Source organism: Myotis yumanensis, unplaced genomic scaffold (genome assembly GCF_028538775.1).
Source record: "Myotis yumanensis isolate MYYU_CA2020_CCGP unplaced genomic scaffold, mMyoYum1.0.hap1 SCAF_23, whole genome shotgun sequence".
Taxonomy (NCBI): domain Eukaryota; kingdom Metazoa; phylum Chordata; class Mammalia; order Chiroptera; family Vespertilionidae; genus Myotis; species Myotis yumanensis.
Genome location: NW_027223774.1, coordinates 3,599,557 through 3,620,543, shown reverse-complemented (window position 1 = coordinate 3,620,543; position 20,987 = coordinate 3,599,557). Strand labels below are relative to the sequence as shown.

The 20,987-nt window shown below is 50.6% G+C and overlaps 2 protein-coding genes across 5 annotated transcripts; both read left to right on the top strand.

The window, feature by feature from the left end:
• The first annotated feature begins 4,589 nt into the window (after positions 1-4,589).
• Positions 4,590-9,457, top strand: LOC139000117 (leukocyte immunoglobulin-like receptor subfamily A member 6). Of its 4 annotated transcripts, XM_070402396.1 has the most exons (8): positions 4,590-4,623; positions 4,783-4,818; positions 4,954-5,238; positions 5,384-5,686; positions 5,902-6,198; positions 6,450-6,752; positions 7,031-7,067; positions 8,574-9,457. In XM_070402396.1, the coding sequence occupies exons 1-8, from the start codon at positions 4,590-4,592 to the stop codon at positions 8,722-8,724; spliced, it is 1,446 nt and encodes a 481-aa protein (XP_070258497.1). In that variant the 3' UTR covers positions 8,725-9,457. The 4 variants fall into 4 exon arrangements, with proteins under 4 accessions (XP_070258497.1, XP_070258499.1, XP_070258498.1 ...); XM_070402398.1 differs by lacking the exon at positions 7,031-7,067 and having other exon boundaries at positions 8,588-9,457; XM_070402397.1 differs by lacking the exon at positions 7,031-7,067 and having other exon boundaries at positions 6,450-6,756; positions 8,583-9,457.
• A 2,073-nt stretch (positions 9,458-11,530) lies between these two features.
• Positions 11,531-16,872, top strand: LOC139000111 (leukocyte immunoglobulin-like receptor subfamily A member 6). The gene is made up of 10 exons (XM_070402388.1): positions 11,531-11,564; positions 11,723-11,758; positions 11,923-12,210; positions 12,352-12,654; positions 12,869-13,165; positions 13,421-13,723; positions 14,241-14,291; positions 15,611-15,718; positions 16,287-16,345; positions 16,424-16,872. Exons 1-10 carry the CDS (start codon positions 11,531-11,533, stop codon positions 16,565-16,567), a joined length of 1,623 nt encoding a protein of 540 aa, XP_070258489.1. The 3' UTR covers positions 16,568-16,872.
• Positions 16,873-20,987: the final 4,115 nt, after the last annotated feature.

Genomic DNA, 20,987 nt, shown 5'->3' with positions numbered 1-20,987 from the left:
GCCTAATCTATCATGTCAAGAATTTAGAAAAACAAAACAAAACATTGCATTGAATCTTTAGATCCATAGACAACTAGATGATAAAGATGTGGCGTGTATGCACACTGGAATATAAACCAGCCATAAACAGAATGAAATCCTGCCATTTTGGACCTGAGAGAAATAATTCAGACAAGGAAGGAAGTCACTTACCTCTGGGATTTTTCGCATCCTCAAAGCAAAGGAAACAAAAGCAGATCCATAGAAATAAATAACAAACTGATGGTTGCCAGATGGGAGGGAAAGAAGGATGGGTGGGAAGGGGAAGGGAAGATAGTTAATAATAAATATCATATCCATGTTGTACTGCTGAAACTAATATGACATTGTATGCCAACTATGCTTTAATAAACATGGTCAATTAAAAATTGATTATTTAAACAATAGAAATATTTTTCTAAATGAAGTCGTACAGAGAAAATTATACAGCTTTGCATAGCAAAGAAAACCATCAATAAAATGAAAAGACAACCCACCGAAAGGAGAACTATTTGCCAATACACCTGATAAGGGCTTATTGTCCAACATTTATAAGGAACTTATAAAGCTCAACATCAAAACCCCCAAATAATTCAATTTAAAAAATGGGCAGAGGACCTAGATAGACACTTCTCCAAAGAGGGCACACCAACGGCCAGTAGATATATGAACAGATGCTCAACATCACTAATCATCAGAGAGAGACACAAATCCAAACCACACACCTTTCAGAATGGCTATCATCAATAAATCCACAAATATCTATGCCCCTCTATGATCACAGCAGCCTTATTTACAAAAGCCAAGATCTGGAAACAGCCCAAGTGCCCACCAGCAGATGAAAGCTATGGTATATTTACACAATGGAATATTGTGCAGCTGTAAAATAAAGAAGGAACTCTTACCTTTTGCAACAACATGGATGGACCTAGAGAGCATTGTCAAGTGAAATAAGCCAGTTGGAGAAAGACAAGTTCCCTATGATTTCACTCATATTTGGAATCTAACAAACAAAATAAAATAGTGGAGAGAGACTCGTGTATACAGAGAACAGACTGACAGCTGTCAAAGGAGAGGGGGTTGTGGACTGGGGGGAAGGGCGAATGGATTAAGCAAAGAAATAAAAGAAAGACTCATGGATACAAACAATACTATGGTGACTGACAGAGGGAAGGGTGGGGGGTGGGTAAAAATGGGGTAAGTGGTATGGAAATAGACTAGACTTAGGGTGATAAGTACACAATACCATGTACAGATGATGTAGTGTAGAATCGTATATGTGAAAACTGTATAATTTTATTAACCAATGTCACCCCAGTAAATAAAAAATTCTATAAAAAAACAAAAACATGTAGGCTGTTCGGAAATGTGGTTCCAGTCAGACCCTCAGCACCTGCTATTTTTAGAGTGAGAAGGTGTCACCTTCCTGTGAGGCAAGCACCTTGTGGACAGTGCGTGGGTGGTGGTGTGAGGACTCTGCCCCCCACATCCTGTGTCCTTCTCTGCTTGGCTCAGCCCCTGCCTCCGCTTCCTCAGAAGCACCCTGGTCCCCAAGTCCTCAGTCTCCGGAAGTGCAGGTCGACAGGAGCTGAATATGGACTTAGTTTTTCTGAATTTCTGCTCCTCGACTGCTTCTAAGGTGACAACACAAGACGTGTCACTCTCCTAGGAATTGTATGGCTTTGTGACTTACATTGAAGTCTTTTATCCATTTTGAGTGTACTCTTGTGTATGGTGTAAGTGGGTGGTAAGTTTCCTTCCTTCCTTCTTTCCTTCCTTCCTTCCTTCCTTCCTTCCTTCCTTCCTTCCTTCCTTCCTTTCTTTCTGTTTTGCATTTACCTGTCAAATTTTCCCAGCACCATTTATTGCAGAGCCTGCCCTCACTCCGCTGTATGTTCACAAAGTCACTAATCATCAGGGAAATGCAAGTGCTGGATGTGGAGAAGAGGGAGCCCTCGTGCAAAGCTACTGGGAATGCAGCCACTGTGGAAAGCAGTATGGAGGTTCCTCAAAAAGTAAAAAAATGGAACTGCCATTTGACCCAGTGATTCCACTTCTGGGGATATCATCGAATAAACCTGAAACGCTCATTGGAAAGACTGTACACATCCCCTATGTTCACTGTAGCATCATTTACTACAGCCAAGATGTGGAAGCAGCCACGTGCCCATCAGTAGATGAGTGAATTAAAAGGCTGTGGTACGTTTACACGATGGAGTACTACTGGGCTGTGAGAAAGAAGGAAGTCCTAGCATCTGCCACAGCATGGATGGACCTGCCGGTTTGTATGCTAAATGAGATAAGCCAGAGTAGGACAGGTTGCACATAAAATCACTTAAATGTCTAATCTAAACAACAAAATCGTTAAATATATTTAACTAGTGGCCCAGTGCATGAAAATCATGCACATTAAAGGGAATTAATTAGAGGAAATATTTTAATATTGCTATTTGCCCATTCTCTATAATAGAAGTGTCCAAGATGAAAGAAAATTAGTAAAATGTATATGAAAGTCTCCCTCCTGTAAGAGTCTAGGGTGTGCTACAGGACCCAGAGTCAAGTCCCTGCCCACCCACGGGTGCCTCGAAATCGTGGGAGACCCGGACTTGGCCAGTGCTACCCCCATCAAGCCCCGCCTGGCAGGGGGGCACAGCCTCAGGTCCCCCCATCAAGCCCTGCCGGGTGGGGCCCACAGCTTCAGGTCCCCCGGCAGAGCCTCAGGTCACCTGGCCCTGGCATGAGGGCGCAAAGGTGTGAGGGCGTGATGACTATTTGCATATTAGCTCTTTTTTATATAGGATTTTTATTGTTGACACTGTTACAGATGTCGCCATTTCTCCCGTTTGCCCACCGCCACCCACCCCATTTCCTCCTCTCTTGGCTCTCATTACACTGTTATCTGTGTCCTTAGGCTATGCATACATATTCTTTAGTGAATCGCTTCACATTCTGCATCAAGTCCCCCCTCTTTTTCCAATCTCCTCTCCTCTGACATCTGTTACTCTGTCAATCCGTTTCTCTTCCTGTCTTGGTATGTCTCCCATAATGCCGTCATGAGCATTCTTATTTTCTTTCTATACTAAAGGCCCGGTGCACGGATTAATGCACATGCGGGGTCCCTCAGCCTGGCCTGAACCCTCTCGCAATCCAGGACCCCTCAGGGGATGTCAGACTGCCGGTTCGGCCCAATCCCTGCAGGCCAGGCTGAGGGATTAGACCGAAACTAGCAGTCTGACACCCCCCGAGGGATGTAGTAGTGCGCAAAGCAGCAGGTGGGCGAGGAGGAGCCCAAGCCTGGGCCGGGTGCCATGCCACTCAGGCTCATCCTGACCAACCCTGCAGTGCCTGCCACCACCATTCAGTAGTGCAGCCGCAGAGGTGGGAGAGGCTTGGGGCACTGCAGCTGTGCTCGCCAGCAGTGAGCCCGGGTCTGGCTCACATAGGTCAGCTGAACAGTGCTCCAGCCGTGTGAGCACACTGACCACTAGAGGGCAGCTCCTGCATTTAGTGTCTGCCCCCTGGTGGTCTGTGTGCAAACGATCAACCAGTCATTTGGTCGCTTAGGCTTTTATATATATAGATAGCCTTCCCCTTCAAGACAATACTGTATCTTTTGTAATATTATTGACGTTATTACAGATGACCTTCATCTCTGCCTATATGCTCCCTTCCCCCCAGCACACACCCCACTGCAGGCCTTCTGCACACTAATATCTATGGCTTTGAGCTATGCATATATGCAGGTAAGTTCTTTAGTTAATCTTTTTCTGCCCCCACCTCCCTTCCCTGAGATCTGTCCAGTTGTTCCATGCAGCATGCCTCTGGACTTATTTTTTTGATCAAGTTATATTGTTCATTAGAGTCCACATATAAGTGAAATCTTGCAATATTTGTCTTTCTCTGACAGGGTTACTTCACTCAGCATAATACTCTCCAGGTCCCTCCACGATGTCTCAAAAGGTAAGAGATCCTTCTTTTTCAAAACTGCATAGTAGTCAATAGTGTAAATGTACCACAGCTGTTTTATCCACTTACGCACAGCTGTAAATTGTGCTGCTATGAACACAGGGGAGCATACCTTCTTTCTGATTAAAGTTTTGGGTTCTGAGGATATATTTCCACAAGTGGGATCAGCTGGATCCATCGGCAGTTCCATTTTTGAGCTCCCTATTACCAACTGCGGAATAAATGACTAACACCTCTGGTCTAAAAACGTCCAGTGTGAGTTGAGACTGTTTCCTGATGGATGAACAGCACCAACGTGACACTGCAAAGTCCATTCAAAGTTGTCGTCACAGAATCCAAAGGCCAGACCAACAAAGGAAATGATCCCTGCAGTGCCCGGGAGGGATCGGGAACCTGCCCCCCAAGAGCCTTCTCTCTTCCTGAGCCCTCAGTTTGGGGAAACTCAGAGCCAGGCCCAGGGCGGGAGAGTCCGCAGGCAGTGGGTGCACAGCTTGCGGACCCGGAAGGGCTGCAACAGCTTCTGACCCACCACATCCTGTGCGTCTCTGTTTTTCCGACCCTAAGTCTCCTCCATTTGCACAGCAGGAGCCCTGAGAGCAGACGCCATGGCGTCCATCCTCTCTGCTCTTCTCTGCCTCGGTCAGTTGTGGACATGGGGAGGGGCAGCAGGAGGGGTGGCGGCACCCCCTTGTTCATGGGGAACCTCAGGCTTTGGAAGGTCAAGTGGATGGGGCCCTGATGGGAGGGGAATCAGCTCAGACGTCCACATGAAAATCTCTCACAGGGACTCTCTTCCAGGGCTGAGTCTGGGCCAGAGGACCCACGTGCAGGCAGGTGAGTCCTCCCCAGGCTCCAGGTCCCACCTGTTACTTCACCCCTGGGGCTCAGGAGGGAGCACAGAGGTCCTGGATGAGCTGGGGGATGAGGGTGGGGAAGGGCTTTGTAATGCAGCTTCTGGCTTCCTTCCAGGGACCCTCCCCAAACCCACCCTCTGGGCTGAACCAGGCCCTGTGATCCCTTATGGGAGCCCTGTGACCCTCTGGTGTGAGGGGAACCTGGAGGCCCAGAAGTTTGATCTGTATAAGGAAGGAGAATGGGTACTTTGGAACACACAGACTGAAAGGAAGTCCACAGCCAAGGGCAAGTTCTCCATCACAAACATGACAGAGCATGATGCAGGGAAATATTCCTGTTCTTCTAACAGCCTCACTGGCTGGTCAGAACCCAGTGACCCCCTGTATCTGGTGGCAACAGGTGAGAGGACTCTCAGGGGTCCCAGCATCTGGCTCTGCCCTCAGGAAGGGGATCTGCTCTCAGGGTGTCTCCTTCTCAGAACCCAGCCCTGAGGGACATGAGGGAAGAGTGAACCTATTTAACAAGTTGTCTCCTCCTCTCCTAGGAATCTACAGCAAACCCAGCCTCTCAGCCCTGCCCAGCCCTGTTGTGCAATCAGGAGGGAACATAACCTTCCACTGTGGCTCAGTGCAGGGATTTGATAGGTTCATTCTGACTAAGGAAGGAGATCACAGGCTCTCCTGGACCCAGGACTCAGAACCACACCCCAGTGGGTGGTCCCAGGCCCTGTTTTCTGTGGGCCCCGTGACCCCCAGCCACAGGTGGAGGTTCAGATGCTATGGATGTTACAGGAACAGCCCCCAGTTGTGGTCACACCCCAGTGATGTCCTGGAGCTCCTGGTCTTAGGTGAGTAAGTCCCATCCTGGTCCCCTCCATGGATCCAGGCACCAGACACTTTGGCATCTTCACTGAGAGGGGAGCCCCTTGTGAAGGGGTGGGGAGAGGGAGAAAAGGAGCTCCCGGGCCAGAGACACAGGAAGAGACAGTGAGACCTGGGGGGCAGGACAGGAGAAGGAGTTATGGGAGGAGCAGACCCTGTAACTCTTGTCTGGTCTCCCCAGGTGAGTCTGGGAAGCCCTCCCTCCTGAGCCAGCAGGGCCCCATCGTGGCCTCTGGACAGAGCCTGACCCTCCAGTGTCGCTCTGATGTCGGCTATGACAGATTCGCTCTGCACAAGGAGGGGGAACGGGACCTCCCCCAGAGCCTTGTCCTGCAGCCCCAGGCTGGGCTCTCTCAGGCCTACTTCCCCTTGGACACTGTGAGCAGCTCCCACGGGGGCCGGTACAGATGCTATGGTGGGTACAACCTCTCCTCTGAGTGGTCGGCCCCCAGTGACCCCCTGGACATCCTGGTGGCAGGTGAGGAGCCAGTGGGTTCAGTCAGGGACCCTGACTCTGAACAGGCCTGCTGGGGGTCTCAGGTGGTGAGATCAGAAAGTGCAGGCTCCAGGGAGGGAGGGAGACAGAGAAATGCAGGAGGTAGGAGGGGTGAGGGGGAGACTCAGAGAAACAGAGACAGACAGAGAGGCGGGTCCTCAGAGAGAGGCCTGGTGACTCTCAGGTCAGAACAAGGTGGGCAGGCAGCCCTCACCTTCCCTCCCTCTCTCTAGGACACCTGCCTGACAGACCTTCCCTCTCGGTGCAGCCAGGCCCCAGGGTGGCCTCAGGAGAGAACGTGACCCTGCTGTGTCAGTCACAGAGCTGGAGGGACACTTTCCTTCTGTCCAAGGAGGGGGCAGCCGATCCCCCCCTGCGTCTGGGATCAAAGTACCAAGCTCAGCAGTCCCAGGCAGAGTTCTCCATGAGCCCTGTGACCTCAGCCCACAGGGGCACCTACAGGTGCTACAGCTCACTCAGCACCTCCCCCTTCCTGCTGTCACTCCCCAGTGAGCCCCTGGAGCTCCTGGTCTCAGGTGAGGGGCCCAAACCCTATCGGCTGAGCTGTCAACTCCGGGTCCTGTCCCCAGTAGTATTTTGGGCTGTAAGGGAGTTTGGGGCTCTCAGGATGGTCACCCCAAGGAGATCTTTTCCTTAGAGGCCCTCCCACGCCATCCACCCCCTTCCCTTCACCTGGATACTGAAGCAGTGGGAGGGTTTCAGGGGCCACAGCACAGATGGAAGAGGGTGTCTGTGTGAAATGGGGTCCAGGGTCAGCCCAAGCCTCTCACCCTCTTCCTGTCCTCATTTCCAGGACCCTCTGGAGGCCCCAGCCCCCCACCCACAGGGCCCACCCTCAGAGGGAGCACAGCCCACCCCACAAGTCCTGAGAGTCTGTCAGGGAATCGAGTGACCCAGATCCTCAAGGACGGGCCTGTGTCACAGGGGGGCTGGAGTCCCAGGGTCTGAGGCAGGTGATTGGTGGGGTGGTCATGGCAGGAGTGGATGTCTGGGCGCAGGCTGGGGAAGTGAACCTGATCTTATTTGGGGAGAAGGAAGCCCCCACCCTCCTGAACCATCCTCATCCACAGGAGGCTCTGGGGATGGATCTCTGCCACCCACAGTGTCAGGCATACAGACGGGTAAATGAGGGGCTCTGTGGGGAGGTGGTGGTTGCCTCCATGGGGGAAAGCGGCTGAGCTATGCGGGGGTCCAGGCCCTTCTGGATTTGCTGACGTGGAATCACCCTTTCCCTGTCTGGGCCTCGGTGTCCTCAGGTGTAAAAGGAGAGAATCCTTGTCCAGAGCTTAGATTTCCTGTTAGTTCTGGCCCTGGCCTCCTGGGAGAGGGGCCTCACAGGGAAGCTCCCAGGACGTGATGTTATGGGGCCTGTCCCCTCTCTCTCAGTGACGGTGACACTGTACAGAGAGAGACAGGCAAGACAAGGGTCCGGGCACCCAGTCCTACCCCTCAGCTCAGGCTGAGCTCAGAGGAGGGAACAGGGTCCATCAGCCCTGGTTCAGCTCCTGGCTCTGCTGCTCCTGCTGTGGGGCTGGGTGGTCCCTTCTCTCCTCTGAGTGTCTGGTTCCTGTCTTCTCATCCCTGGTCCCATCCTGCTCACAGGCTGCTGGGAGACGAGGTGACATAAGGGCCTCACAGAGCTCAGGAAGGCAGGGCCCCCAGCCCAGCCCAATCTTCCTAGGGGCTGTCAGAGACCTGTGTGTTGAGAGGGATCCAGGAGAGACTCAGAGTCCATCCCACACCCTGCCCATCCCTGTCCCTGCTGTACTGAGAGTGGGTAATGGGGAAGGACCCTCAGCTCCATATGAGACCTTGACAGGCTCCTGCACAGGAGGAGCCCAGAGCACAAAGCTGTTGTCCATCTGAGAGATGGCGGGGGGCGGGGGGGAAGCATGACGACAGCACAGGGAACTCACAGTCGTGGGTTTCTATCCCACTATCCTGCCTGGGGCATGTGATTAATCCCATGGAACCTCAGTGAAGTGGTTGGTGGGGTCAGCCATGCTTGGTGCATGACTGCTGAGAGGTGAGAAGAAATGAGTTGAAGACCCCAGCATGTGCCTCCCACACAGTAGGTGCTCATTAACTAGCATCACTGGTTCATTCATGGCGTCACTAATGGCCTAGTTCCCAAATGGTACTGGATAAGAGTCTTGGTGGCCTTAGTCCTGCTGCTCTCCCTCCTCTTCTTCCTCCTCTGACATTGGCATCAGAGCAGAGGCAGGACCTCAAGTTCAGACATCACAGGGTCACTGATGTCAAGGGGAGGTGGGAGCCCAGGTTGAACATCAATATCCTAGAGATTTGTGTCTGCCCTGACCTCTGAGATTTCTGTACCCACAATTCTTATTTTCCCATCCCCAAGACTACACAGTGGAGAATCTCATCCGGATGGGCGTGGCTGGCTTGATCCTGGTGGTCCTGGGGGTGCTGCTATTTGAGGCTCCAAACGACCCCATAAGGACCCTTGATGCAGCCAGCATGTGAACACAGAGGGAACAACGCACCGTTCAGAGAGGGGGAGCCTTGGAGCCCATCTGAGGATCCCAGGAGGTGCTGAAGGAAAGTGGGGACCATAGTTGGGGAATCTGTCTATTGAGAATGTCCAGGGAAGTTGAGGTGGAAGGTGACGTTTGGGTGCAGGGGTATGTGCGCCATGTCCCCGTAGAGGACGCCTCCTCCATCCACCTGGGTGCTCTCCCTCCCTCCCTGTCCTTGCTGACTCTCCTTCACTGCTCTTCTGTTCTCACCCTGTGAAGTGAGGGTCGGTGCCACATGACTTGTTCGGATTCACACCTATACACCTTCATGCTGGGTCACATCTATCCCAACAAAATGAGGTATCTTCACAGCCCTGGTTTTTTTTTTTAAACCATAAAGAACAAAGGACAGGCACCTGGTCCATAGTGGGAAAACATCATAATAATGCAGCTCAGGGACAGAATCGGGACACAAAAGGGAATCAGGTTTTGTGTGATTCCCTTTATGCGAAATGTCCAGGAGAGGGAAACCCATAGAAACAGAAATCAGATTGGTTTTTCTGGGGTTGACCAGGAGGACAGATGGGAGATGGACTGTTTGTTGTTGTTTTTGTTTGTTTGTTTGTTTTTGGGGGGGAGTTAAAAACTTTCTTGAAACAAGATAGAGATTGTCATTGAAACATTGTGTATTTACTGCATTCTAGTGAAATTCATATTTCAAAAGGCCCAATTGTATGTTATGTGACTGTTGCTTCAATAAAAAGAAATGCAAGTGAAACAGGCGTGGTTCCCTTCAGCTGCCTTATACCTTGGAGGTTGCCTCACTTGTGTCCATGGAGTTTTATGGAAGCAGGACTCCCACCAGGTCAGAGGTGCCCTAAGTGCCTTAGTGCTTAGGGAGCAACCAAACTGTGGAGACTCATCAGGACTCACACAAGAACAACATTCATGGGACTCCTGTTCTAAGGCAGCAGCACACACAGACACACATTAAATATCAATGTGGCACTACCACATCCTGAATGGTTGGAGGACACTTGAGCAGGCTACTTCCTCCCTTGACTTCTTAGCAATACCAATGCCTTCCCCACAAAGATGGTGAGAAATCTTCTAGGCCAGTGATGGCGAACCTATGACACACAAACTAATTTTTTTGGTTGATTTTTCTTTGTTAAATGGCATTTAAATATATAAAATAAATATCAAAAATATAATTCTTTGTTTTACTATGGTTGCAAATATCAAAAAATTTCTATATGTGTGACACAGAACCAGATTTAAGTTAGGGTTTTTCAAAATGCTGACATGCTGAGCTCAAATGGTTTGCCAACACTGTTCTAGACTGAGATATGGAGGAAATGAAACCAGCCATTCAATGTAAATGGAGACGGTGGTATTTTGAGAAATTGAAAAGCAGAGATGCCTTGTCCAGAGGAGCAGAAGAAAGACTCCAGATCAGACCCCTCGTATGGAGTCACTTGGATCGTGACAGACCCTTGCCGGGCTGGGGGTGGTCATGGCTTTTCCATCACATGGTGCTGGGCCTGTAGGTGAGTCTGTGGGACACAGTGAACGTCTTACCTGCCTCCACCATTTACAATAATCAATGACAGATGGGCAACAGATCAAAATGTGAAAAATAAACCAAGTACTTTTTCTTTTGCAAAAAGAAAAGGGGGAAACTATCTTACTAGTTTGTGGGAGACACATTTTTCCTCGATGTGGACACAAGAACACAAACTTAGGGAGGACATGGATACAGTGGAATCCACTAAGATGAAGAACTTCTGTTCCTTGTAGACACGAGGGAGATAATGGAGACAATATTTGCGATGCCAAAATGAGTCCACGGACTGGCACTCAGATCACCTAAGAAATATTACAGATCCGTAATGTGGCAGCAGAGAGCAATAGAAAAGCAAGCAAACGCCTTTATCAAGAAACTGATGTTGACATGCAAATTTGCAGTGACAGTACGTAAAGGTGATGAGCTGGCCTTGGGTGGTGTTTCTCAGTGGTTAGAGCATCAGCCTGACCACCGAAGAGTCACAGGTTTGCTTCCAGGTCAAAGGCATGTGCCTTGGTTGCAGGTTTGCTCCTCAACCCTCATTAGGATGCAAGGAATTGATGCATCTCTCTCATATTGATGTTTCTCTGTCTCTCTCCCTTCCATCCTCTCTAAAAATCATGGGAAATAATATCCTCAGGTGAGGAGTAACAAAAAATGTTTAAATAAAAGGTGTTGAGCTTTATAAATCATAGAAGAAATAAATGTGCATGAAACCACAGGGTGGTACCAACACTTACACTGAATAATGAACATTAAAAAGGCAGGAAACACAAAGGGTCAGTAGGGGATGGGAACCTATCAGGACCCCAAACCAGGGAAAGTTGAGGAAATGCTGAGGCCACAGGGAAACTGTGCAGCAGAATCTTTTATAAATGAGCTTCTTCAAGAGCCTTGGTCGGGTGTCCCATTGGGCTGTTCAGAGCCAGACTCTCAGAGGCTGATTCAGGACCAGAACCTGGGTCCCACCCTCCCTGAGCAGGAGTCAAACCCCAGACACATGAGACCCTGAGGATCAGGTGAGACCGCAGACACTGCTGACCAGCCTCCTGAAACCAGGACGCCCCGTGAACCCTCATTCTGGGGAGATGAGGAGCCAGGCCCAGGGCGGGGCTGTCTCCTTGCTGTGGGGTGTGCTAACCCTAAAGGTTTTCAACAGCCTTTAACACGTCACATCCTGTGAGACTCTGTTCTGCAGGTTCAGGCTTCCTCCATCTGCAGAGCAGGAGCCCTCAGAGCAGACGCCATGACGTCCATCCTCTCTGTTCTTCTCTGCCTCGGTCAGTTGTGGACACAGGGAGCGGGAGCAGGAAGGGCAGCTGCATCCTCTTGTTCATTGGAAACCTCAGGCCCAGGCAGCTCTAGTACCCGGGGCCTGATAGGAAGGGAATCAGCTCAGATGTCTAGGTGCAAACCTCTCACAGGGACTCTCTTTCAGGACTGAGTCTAGACCAGAGGACCCGTGTGCAGGCAGGTGAGTCCTCCCCAGGCTCCATGTCCCTCCTCTTACTTCACCCCTGGGGCTCAGGAGGGAGCACAGAGGTGCTGGTTGAGGTGATAAAAGAGGAGGTTCTAGCACTAAGCTAGGAAATGAAGGTGGGGAAGGTCTTGGTCATACAGCCTCTGGTTTCCTTCCAGGGCCCCTCTTCAAACCCACCATCTGGGCTAAGCCAGCCTCTGTGATGCCCTGGGGGAGACCCGTGACCATCTGGTGCCAGTGGACCGGGGAGGCCAAGGAGTTCTGTTTTGAAAAAGAGGGAAACCTATTGCTGTGGGGCAGAGTGAAACCAGTAGATCCGATGGACAAGGGCATGTTCAGGATCACAAGAATGACAGAGCATGGTGCTGGGATATATGACTGTTACTATCTCAGCCCTGATGGTTGGTCAGAGCGCAGTGACCCCCTGGAGCTGGTGGTGATGACAGGTGAGAGGACACTCAGGGGTCCCAGCCTCAAGCTCTGCCCTCAGGAAGGGGGTCTGCTCTCAGGTCTCCCTCTCACAGCCCAGCCCTGGGGGACATGAGGGAGGTCTGAGCCCTTCAACAGGCTGCCTCCTCCTCTCCTAGGATCCTACAGCAAACCCAGCCTCTCAGCCCTGCCCAGCCCTGTCGTGACCTCAGGAGGGAACGTGATCCTCCAGTGTGGCTCAGGGCAGAGATTTGACAGGTTCATTCTGACTAAGGAGGGAGATCACAGGTTCTCCTGGGCCCTGGGCTCACAGACAGAACCCAAAAGGCAGTCCCAGGCCCTGTTCGCTGTGGGCAACGTGACCCCCAGTCACAGGTGGACGTTCAGATGCCATGGCTGCTACAGGGACAGCCCCCATGTGTGCTCACACCCCAGTGATGCCCTGGAGCTCCTGGTCTCAGGTGAGTCACATTATTGTCCCATCCATTGATTTGGGCATGAAACTGGGATGTTATTAGGGTCAGTTCTTTGAGGGGAGCCCCATGTGAGTGGATGGCAGGAGGGCAGAACAAAGGCTCCTGGCCAGAGACACAGAGACAGTGAGACCTGGGGCCAGGCCAGGAAAAGGGGTTTATGAGAGGATCAGCCCCTGGAATTCACTTTTGGTCTCCCCAGGTGAGTCTGGGAAGCCCGCCCTCCTGAGCCAGCAGGGCCCCATTGTGGCCTCTGGACAGAGCCTGACCCTCCAGTGTCGCTCTGATGTCAGCTATGACAGATTCGCTCTGCACAAGAAGGGGGGATGGGACTTCCCCCAGAGCCTTGTCCTGCAGCCCCAGGCTGGGCTCTCTCAGGCCCACTTCCTCCTGGACACTGTGAGCAGCTCCCACCGGGGCCGGTACAGATGCTACGGTGGATACAACCTCTCTTCAGAGTGGTCGGCACCCAGTGACCCCCTGGACATCCTGGTGGCAGGTGAGGAGCCAGTGGGTTTAATCAGGGGCCCAGACTCTGCACTGGCCCTGCTGGGGTCTCAGGTGGTGAGGCCAGAATGAAAGTGCAGGGTCCCATGGAGGGAGAGAGACAGAGTGAGACAGGGGTGTGGCAGGGGAGAGGGGGAGATTCAGAAAAAGAGACAGACAGAGAGGAGGGTCCTCAGAGAGAGGCCTGGTGACTCTCAGGGCAAAACAAGGTGGGCGGGCAGCCCTCACCCTCCCTCCCTCTCTCTAGGACACCTGCCTGACAGACCCTCCCTCTTGGTGCAGCCAGGCCCCAGGGTGGCCTCAGGAGAGAACGTGACCCTGAGGTGTCAGTCACAGAGCCCCAGGAACACGTTCCTTCTGTCCAAGGAGGGGGCAGCTGATCCTCCCCTGCGTCAGAGATCAAAGCACCGAGCTCAGCAGTTCCAGGCAGAGTTCTCCATGAGTCCTGTGACCTCAGCCCATGGGGGCACCTACAGGTGCTACAGTTCACACAGCACCTCCCCCTTCCTGCTGTCACTCCCCAGTGAGTCCTTGGACCTCCTGGTCTCAGGTGAGGGCCCCTGACTGGTCTTCTGAGCTGTCAGCTCAGGGTCTTGTCCCGAGAAGAACTATGGGCAGAAACTGGGGTGAGGGGCTCTCGGGATGGTCACACCTAGGAGATCTTTTAAAAAATATATATTTTATTGATTTTTTACAGAAAGGAGAGGAAGGGAGAGAGATAGGGAGTTAGAAACATGGATGAGAGAGAAACATCGATCAGCTGCCTCATCCACACTCCCCACTGAGAATGTGCCCACAACCAATGTACATGCCCTTGACCGGAATGGAACCCGGGACCCTTGAGTCCACAGGCCGACGATCTATCCACTGAGCCAAACCGGTTATGGCACCCCTAGGAGATCTTTTCCTTAGTGGCGTCTCACCCTGTCCACCCCCTCCCCCTCACCTGGATACTGAAGCAGTGGGAGGGCCTCAGGGGCCACAGTACAGATGTAAGAGGGTGTCTGTGTGAAATGGGATCCAGGATCAGCCCAAACCTCTCACCCTCTTCCTGTCCTCATTTCCAGGACCCTCTGGAGGCCCCAGTCCCCCATCTACAGGGCCCACCTCCACCGCTGGTGAGTCCCAGGAAGCTCTGCTCAGAGGGAGCACAGCCCCCCCCCCCCTCCCGAGCAAGTCCTGAGAGTCTGTCAGGGGATCGAGTGGCCCAGATCCTCAAGGATGGGCTTGTGTCCCAGGGGGTCTGGGAGTCTCAGGGTCTGAGGCAGGTGATGGGTGGGGTGGTCATGGCAGAGGGAGATGTGGGGTGCAGGCTGGAGAGGAGGAGCTGGTCCTATGTAGGGAGATGGCAACCCCCAGCCCTCCTGCCCCATCCTGAACCTAAGAGGCTCTGAGGATAGTCTCTCCCACCCACGGGGTCAGGCACACAGATAGGTAATTGAAGGGCTTTGTGCGGAGGTGGTGGGTGCTTCCATATGGAGACAGGGGCTGAGCTATAAGGGGTTCACTCCCCTCTGAGGTCACTCATTTGGACCTACCCATCCCTTGTCTGGGCCTCAGTTTCTCCAACTATAAAAGGAAAGAATCCTAGACCAGATCATACATTTCCTTATGTTCTGGCCCTGACCTCCTGGGAGAGGGGCCTCACAGGGAAGCCCCCAGGATATGATGTTATGGGGCATGTCCTCTCTGTCTCAGTGACGGTGACACTGTACAGGGAGGGACAGGCAGGACAAGGGTCTGGGCACCCAGTCCTACCCCTCAGCTCAGGCTCAGATCAGAGGAGCGAACAGGGTGGATCAGCCCTGGTTCAGCTCCTGGCTCTGCTGCTCCTGCTGTGGGGCTGGGCGGTCCCTTCTCTCCTCTGAGTGTTGGGTTCCTGTCTGCTCATCCCTGGTCCCATCCTGCTCACAGGCTGCTGGGAGATGAGGTGACATAAGGGCCTCACAGAGCTTAGGAAGGCAGAGCCTCCAGCCCAGCCGGACCTTCCCAAGGAGAGATCAGGGCCTCCAGGGTGGAGATGGATCCAGGAGAGACTAGAGTCCACCCCTCACCCTGCCCCTCATGTCCCTGCTGTGCTGGGGGCGGTTAATGAGGAAGGACCCTCAGCTCCAGATGAGACATGGACAGGCTCCTGCAGAGGAATAGTCTTGAGCACAAAGCTGGTGTCCCCCTGGGGGGCAGCATGAGGACAGCACAGGGAACCCACAGTTTTGGGTTCCAGTCCTAGCTCTGCCCCGTCCAAGCTGGGTGACCTGAGGCACATGATTAACCTCTCTGAGCCTCAGTGAAGTGGGTTGTGGCGTCAGTCATGCCTGGTGCATGACTGCTGTGAGGTGAGAGGAGATGAGTGACAGACCCCAGCATGTGCCTCTCACACAGTGGGGGCTCATTAAATGGCATCATTGGCTCATTCATGATGTCACTGATGTCCTAGGTCCCAAATGGTACTGGATAGGGGTCTTGGTGGCCTTGGTCCTGCTGTTCTCCCTTCTTCTCTTTGTCCTCCTCCGACATCGGCGTCAGAGCAAAGGCAGGACCTCAGGTGAGTAGGGAAGGGGGTGACCTGGGTCACACAATGGGGGGCTCAGAGCACCTGGTACAGGAAACCAAATAGATGGAGAAGTTGAGCTGAGAAAAGGATTTCCCCAGAATCTCAAATCAGAAAACCTAGGAAGAAGACACTCACTGTCAGCACAGATGGACAGAGGTAAGGTCATCTTTCATCCTTTTCAACCTCGTGAATAGGAATCATTCTCACAAGCGCTTTTTCAGAATTTTTGATAAGATCATGTGGTTTTTTATCCTTCATTTTGTTTATGCGGTGTATCACGTTTATTGATTCATGAATATTGAACCATCCTTGCATCTCCGGAGAAAGTCCTCCTTGGTCATGGTGTGTGATCATTTTAATTTATTGCTGGTTCTGGCAACATGAAGATAAGTGACAGGAAGATTTCAGCAGTGAAATCAAGGAGACGCTGTTCTGTCTCACTGTCTCTCTCCAGCAGAGCAGGCAGGATGAAGGCCCCCAGGGTGTCTGTACACGCAGGTGAACTGCTCAACATCAAGACTCAGGCAGGGAATGACCACCTCTCCTTCTTTCCTATCAGGGGAATTTTTGGACATGAAGGACAGACAAGCAGAAGAAAACAGACAGATGGACAGTCAGGTGGGTCCCATCCTCCCCAGGCCCTGAGGCTTCTCAAACCCCAACCATGTTTCATCCATCTCTCTCCCCCTGCTCCAGGCTGCATCTGATGCCCCCCAGGATGTTACCTATGAGCAGCTGAATCTCTTGGCCCTTAGACAACAGATGAGTGCACCCCCATCCTCCCCATCACAGGAGCCCTCAGAAGAGCCAAGTGTGTATGCTGCTCTAGCCATCCACTAGCTCAGGAGGGTCCCAGACCCCACACTCCAGGGAGGGGGCCTGCAGGGACCCCAGGAGGCAGGAAGGCTGCCCCCAGTGACACTTGGCTAGGGCCTCACCCACTGTGGAGACCTGAGGTGCCCCTGGGACTCTTGAGGATTCACCTTATTCTATAGTCAAAGATAAGCCGATGTCTCTACATTTGGAAATCAAGGCAAAAGACTTCTCAAGAATCAATGTGTGAACAAAAACAAGTGAATGTTTTAACTGGAATTGTAATGTAAATATGACACATCAAACCTATGAAATAATAAAATTAAGAACCTTAAAAATCTATGGCCTAATCTATCATGTCAAGGATTTAGAAAAACAAAAGAAAACATTGCATTGAATCTTTAGATCCATAGACAACTAGATGATAAAGATGTGGCGTGTATGCACACTGGAATATAAACCAGCCATAAACAGAATGAAATCCTGCCATTTTGGACCTGAGTGAAATAATTCAGACAAGGAAAGAAGTCACTTACCTCTGGGATTGTTCGCATCCTCAAAGGAACTGAAACAAAAGCAGATCCATAGAAATAAATAACAAACTGATGGTTTCCAGATCGGAGGGAAGGAAGGATGGGTAAGAAGGGGAAGAGAAGATAGTCAATAATTAATATCATATTCGTGTTGTACACCTGAAACGCATATGATATTGTATGACAACTATGGTTTAATAAAAAATGGTCAATTAAAAAATGATTAGTTAAACAATATGAATTTTTTTCTAAAGGAAGGCATAAGGAAGAAATGATACGTTTTTACACAGCAAAGGAAACCATCAATAAAATGAAAAGACAACCCACCAAATGGAGAGCTATTTGCCAATACATCGGATAAGGGCTTATTTGTCCAACATGTATAAGGAACGTATAAAGCTCAACACCAAAACCCCCAAACAATTCAATAAAAAATATTGGGCAGAGGACATAGATAGAAACTTCTCCAAAGAGGACACATCGACGGCCAGTAGACATATGAACAGATGCTCAACATCACTAATCATCAGAGAGATGCAAATTGAAACCACACACCGTTCAGAATGGCTTATCATCAATAAATCCACAAATATCTATGCCCCTCTATGATCACAGCAGCCTTATTTACAAAAGCCAAGATCTGAAAACAGCCCAAGTGCCCATCAGCAGATGAAAGCTATGGTATATTTACACAATGGAATATTGTGCAGCTGTAAAATAAAGAAGGAACTCTTACCTTTGGCAACAGCATGAATGGATCTGGAGAGCATGATCTGAAGTGAAATAAGCCAATCAGAGAAAGACAAGTTCCCTATGATTTCACTCATATTTGGAATCTACTAAACAAAATAAAACATAGTGGAGAGAGACTTGTGTATACAGAGAAGAGACTGACAGCTGTCAGAGGAGAGGGGGTTGTGGGTTGAGGGAGAAGGGCAAATGGATTAAGCAAAAAAATAAAAGAAAGACTCATGGGCACAGACAATACTATGGTGACTGCCAGAGGGAAGGGTGCTGGGGGTAAAAATGGGGTAAGTGGTATGGAAATAGACTAGACTTAGGGTGATAAGTACACAATACCATGTACAGATGATGTAGTGTAGAATCGTATACCTGAAACCTGTATAATTTTATTGACCAATGTCACCCCAGTAAATAAAAAATTCTATAAAAAAACAAATACATGTAGGCTGTTCGTAAATGTGGTTCCAGTCAGACCCTCAGCACCTGCTATTTTTAGAGTGAGAAGGTGTCACCTTCCTGTGAGGCAAGCACCTTGTGGACAGTGCGTGGGTGGTGGTGTGAGGACTCTGCCCCCCACATCCTGTGTCCTTCTCTGCTTGGCTCAGCCCCTGCCTCCACTTCCTCAGAAGCACCCTGGTCCCCAAGTCCTCAGTCTCCAGATGTGCAGGTCGACAGGAGCTGAATATGGACTTAGTTTTTCTGAATTTCTGCTCCTTGCCTGCTTCTAAGGTGACAACACAAGACGTGTCACTCTCCTGGGAATTTTATGGCTTTGTGACTTACATTGAAGTCTTTTATCCATTTTGAGTGTACTCTGGTATATGGTGTAAGCGGGTGATAAGTTCCCTTCCTTCCTTCTTTCCTTCCTTCCTTCTTTCCTTCCTTCCCTCCTTCCTTCCTTCTTTCCTTCCTTCCCTCCTTCCTTCCTTCTTTCCTTCCTTCCTTCCTTCCTTCCTTCCTTCCTTCCTTCCTTCCTTCCTTCCTTCCTTTTTTCCTTCTTTCCTTCCTTCCTTCCTTCCTTCCTTCCTTCCTTCCTTCCTTCCTTTTCTTTCTTTCTTTCTGTTTTGCATTTACCTGTCCAATTTCCCAGAATCATTTATTGCAGAGCCTGCCCTCACTCTGCTATATATTCACAAAGTCACTAATTATCTGGGAAAGGCAAGTGCTGGATGTGGAGAAGAGGGAGCCCTCGTGCACCGCTGCTGGGAATGCAGCCAGGTGCCACCACTGTGGAAAGCAGCATGGAGGTTCCTCAAAAAGTAAAAAAATGGAACTGCCATTCAACCCAGTGATCCCACTTCTGGGGATATCATCGAAGAAACCTGAAAAGCTCATTCAAAAGATTATATGCATCCCCTATGTTCATTGTTGCATTATTTACAATAGCCAAGATGTGGAAGTAGCCACATGAGCATCAGTAGATGAGTGATTAAGTAGCTGTGGTACGTTTACAAGATGGAGTACTACTGGGCTGTGAGAAAGAAGGAAGTCCTACCTTCTGCGGCAGCATGGATGGACCTGCAGGTTTGTATGCTAAGTGAGATAAGCCAGAGTAGGACACGTTCCATATAAAATCACTTAAATGTGGAATCTAAACAACAAAATCATCAAATATATTTAACTAGTGGCCGGGGGTATGAAAGTCATGCATATTAAAGGGAATTAATTAGAGGAAATATTTTAATATTGCTATTTGCCCATTCTCTATAATAGAAGTGTCAGAGAGAAAAGAAAATTAGTAAAATGTATATGAAAGTATCCCTCCTATCAGAGTCTGGGGTGTGCTACAGGACCCAGAGTCAAGTCCCCGCCCACCCATGGGTGCCTCAAAATCGTGTGAGACCCGGACCTGGCCAGCGCTACCCCGATCAAGCCTTGCCTGGCAGGGGGGCACAGCCTCAGGTCCCCCATCAAGCCCTGCCAGGAGGGGGCCACAGCCTCAGGTCCCCCGGCAGAGCCTCAGGTCACCTGGCCTTGGCGTGAGGGCGCAAGGATGTGAGGGTGTGATGACCATTTGCATATTAGCTCTTTATTATATAGGATTTTTATTGTTGACACTGTTACAGATGTCCCCATTTCTCCCCTTTGCCCACCGCCACCCTCCCCATTCCCCCTCTCTTGGCTCTCATTACACTGTTATCTGTGTCCTTAGGCTGTGCATATATATTCTTTAGTGAATCGCTTCACATTCTGCATCAAGTCCCCCCACTTCCCCCAATCTCCTCTCCTCTGACATCTGTTACTCTGTCAATCCGTTTCTCTTCCTGTCTTGATATGTCTCCCATAATGCCGTCATGAGCATTCTTATTTTCTTTCTATACTAGAGGCCTGGTGCACGGATTCATGCACATGTGGGGTCCCTCAGCCTGGCCTGCACCCTCTCGCAATCCAGGACCCCTCAGGGGATGTCAGACTGCCAGTTTGGCCCAATCCCTGCAGGCCAGGCTGAGGGATTGGACCAAAACTGGTAGTCTGACACCTCCCGAGGGATGTAGTAGTGCGCAAAGCAGCAGGTGGGCGAGGAGGAGCCCAAGCCTGGGCCGGGTGCCATGCCACTCGGGCTCATCCTGACCAACCCTGCAGCACCTGCCGCCACCATTCAGTAGTGCAGCCGCGGAGGTGGGAGAGGCTTGCAGCACTGCAGCTGTGGTCGCCAGCAGTGAGCCTGGGTCTGGCTCACTAGGTCAGCTGAACGGTGCTCCAGCTGTGTGAGCACACTGACCACTAGAGGGCAGCTCCTGCATCTAGTCTCTGCCCCCTGGTGGTCTGTGTGCAAGTGATCGACCAGTCTTTTGGTCGCTTAGGCTTTTATATATATAGATAGCCTTCCCCTTCAAGATAATACTCTATCTGTTGTAATATTATTGACATTATTACAGATGACCTTCATCTCTGCCTATATACCCCCCTCCACCCAGCACACATCCCACTGCAGGCCTTCTGCACACTAATATCTATGGCTTTGAGCTATGCATATATGCAGGTAAGTTCTTGAGTTAATCTTTTTCTGCCCCCCTCCCTTCCCTGAGATCTGTCCATTTGTTCCATGCAGCATGCCTCTGGACTTATTTTTTTGATCAAGTTATATTGTTCATTAGAGTCCACATATAAGTGAAATCCTGCAATATTTGTCTTTCTCTGACTGGCTTATTTCACTCGGCATAATACTC